Source organism: Alosa pseudoharengus, unplaced genomic scaffold, assembly GCF_046254945.1.
Source record: "Alosa pseudoharengus isolate Yale_2024_CS ecotype anadromous, Long Island Sound unplaced genomic scaffold, YU_APseudo_1.1 YU_APseudo_1.1_scf_12, whole genome shotgun sequence".
In the NCBI taxonomy this organism is placed as follows: domain Eukaryota; kingdom Metazoa; phylum Chordata; class Actinopteri; order Clupeiformes; family Clupeidae; genus Alosa; species Alosa pseudoharengus.
The window spans coordinates 10,025,745-10,028,073 of NW_027468587.1; the positions used below are offsets into that span (position 1 = coordinate 10,025,745).

The 2,329-nt window shown below is 47.5% G+C and overlaps 1 protein-coding gene across 1 annotated transcript in view; it reads left to right on the forward strand.

Moving 5' to 3' along the window:
* adamtsl4 (ADAMTS-like 4) overlaps positions 1-1,788 on the forward strand; it is a 41,582-nt gene extending 39,794 nt beyond the window's left edge. Inside the window, exons 14-18 of the mRNA XM_076279639.1 lie at positions 27-200; positions 347-526; positions 626-805; positions 915-1,062; positions 1,253-1,788. Coding sequence (XP_076135754.1) covers positions 27-200; positions 347-526; positions 626-805; positions 915-1,062; positions 1,253-1,383 — 813 coding nt within the window. The 3' untranslated portion in view covers positions 1,384-1,788. The remainder of the gene's footprint in view (positions 1-26; positions 201-346; positions 527-625; positions 806-914; positions 1,063-1,252) is intronic.
* Positions 1,789-2,329: the final 541 nt, after the last annotated feature.

Sequence of the window (2,329 nt, forward strand, 5' to 3'; positions counted from 1 at the left end):
GACACTTTTTGTGTTTGCCGTGGTAGTGCTCAGTGGATTGTGGAATGGGGAAGAGGACTCGGAATGTTCGCTGTGTGAGTAACCAAGGCGACATTATGAGTGACGGTGAATGCAATGCCAGACTCCGCCCACAGAGAAGTGAAGACTGTCACATGGGGCCGTGTGTCACCAACTGGTACTTCACGGATTGGACAAACACTGTGAGTAATGGCTAGTGGGATTAAGTCGTCAACATTCTACCACAAGATTTCTGAATGATGAATTATTTCATTACATTTTATTATTTCACTAATTGCATTTGCTCTTTCTCTCTCTCTCTCTCCCTCCCTCTCTTCCTTTCTCTCAGTGTTCAGCAGACTGTGGTCCAGGGATCCAGCGGAGGGAGGTGGTGTGTCTGACACGTGGGCGGGGCCGAGAAGGCGGCGGGGCTGGCGACTGTGTCGGGGAGAAACCTCGCGACATGAAGGCCTGCAACGGGGGACCCTGTCAGCCCACAGCCATGTGGTTCACTGGACCATGGGGACAGGTCAGATATTTCACTTGGTCCACTGAGGAGGACTAAATGTTGCATAATTGTTTCATTAACTCTAAACACATGCAATTAACCCCCCCCCCCCCCCTACAGTGCAGTTTACCATGTGGAAACGGAACCCAGCGAAGAGACCTCATCTGTGTCCAGAAGATTGGGAGCGATTATACTACGACAGCAGCTAGCCAGTGTGCACACCTGGAAAAGCCTTCCCCAGTGCAGACCTGCGAGCTGTTCCCCTGTCAACCGCAGTGGTTCACCACAGAATGGAGTGCGGTAAGAAAGAGACAGAAAAGGAGAGATGGTGTGAACAGTAGAGAAGTGAAAGGGCAACTGGGAGTTGGTGTGGTTTGCTGAATTCCTGTCTCTGTGTTCCTTTCTCCAGTGCTCTCGCACCTGTGGCGAGGGAAAACAGGTCAGGGAGGCACGGTGTCTCAGCCCAGACAAACAGCACAGTTTGGACTGTGAAGAAGACACCAAACCACCACAGGAGCAAGACTGCAATATTATACCTTGCAGTCCACTAGTTGCAGGTGTGTGTGTGTGTGTGTGTGTGTGTGTGTGTGTGTGTGTGTGTGTTTTCTCTCTCCTATAATATCTGAATTATGAATATCTACATCTATCTCTACTGTATTTGAATTTCTGCCTTTTATACCCCTTATCTCTTGCTCCCCCCCCCCCCCATTTCTGGTCTCTTCTCTCTCTTCTGTCTCTCTGTATCAGATGAGAACTGCAGAGACGTTCGTCATAACTGCATGATGGTGGTCCAGGCACGCTTGTGTGTCTACTCCTACTACAAGGCAGCCTGCTGCGCCTCGTGCACCCAGAGTGCTATGCGGGCCAAACGACACTGACCTGAGCAGCAGCAGAGGTCCACCCATTACCCACCCACCCGCAGGGGGCCGGTGGAGGAGTGCAAGCCATGCTGTGATTGGCCACGGACAGTACTTCATGCCTGAGCTCGACCAATCACAGACTAGAACAGGTATAATCCCCAGGAGATAGCCAATCATAAACCTGCTTGGTGGGAGTGACTCCCAGCAAAAGTGCCGACGGAGGATTAGTTTACCTTTACCCCAATGCCCTCACCTTTCACCCCAGGCTACGAGCCAGCGCTGGGCCCAGACCTACGACCTTTCTGACACCTATACAAATCCAGTGTCATATCTGATGCCTATCTGACACCTATACAAATCCAGTGTCATATCTGAAGTGTCATATCTGATGCCTATCTGACACCTATACAAATCCAGTGTCATATCTGAAGTGTCATATCTGATGCCTATCTGACACCTATACAAATCCAGTGTCATATCTGATGCCTATCTGACACCTATACAAACCCAGTGTCATATCTGATGCCTAGCTGACACCTATAAAAAACCAGTGTCATATCTGATGCTTATCTGACACCTATACAAATCCAGTGTCATATCTGATGCCTATCTGACACCTATACAAATCCAGTGTCATATCTGATGCCAATACAAACCAAGTGCCATATCTGTGTGACGCCTATACAAACCTTGCAATCAAGCAGATATGCACATTGTCAGTATGTGCAACGTTTTTTGTACTTGTATATGTATATTTGTATATGCCAAAAAAACAAGCAGTTGTTTTCTGTGTAGGTTAGATTGTAGGTCATCCAGAAAGCAAAACAAACAAGCAAATATTAAAAAGTTCAATAAGAATAAATAACTGAATGTAGACTTCCCCTCTACTGGATAAAACTCAGAACTTAAACTATGTTTTGAGCAGTTTTTCTTCCCATTTAATTGAATGTAAGTAACCCCCCCC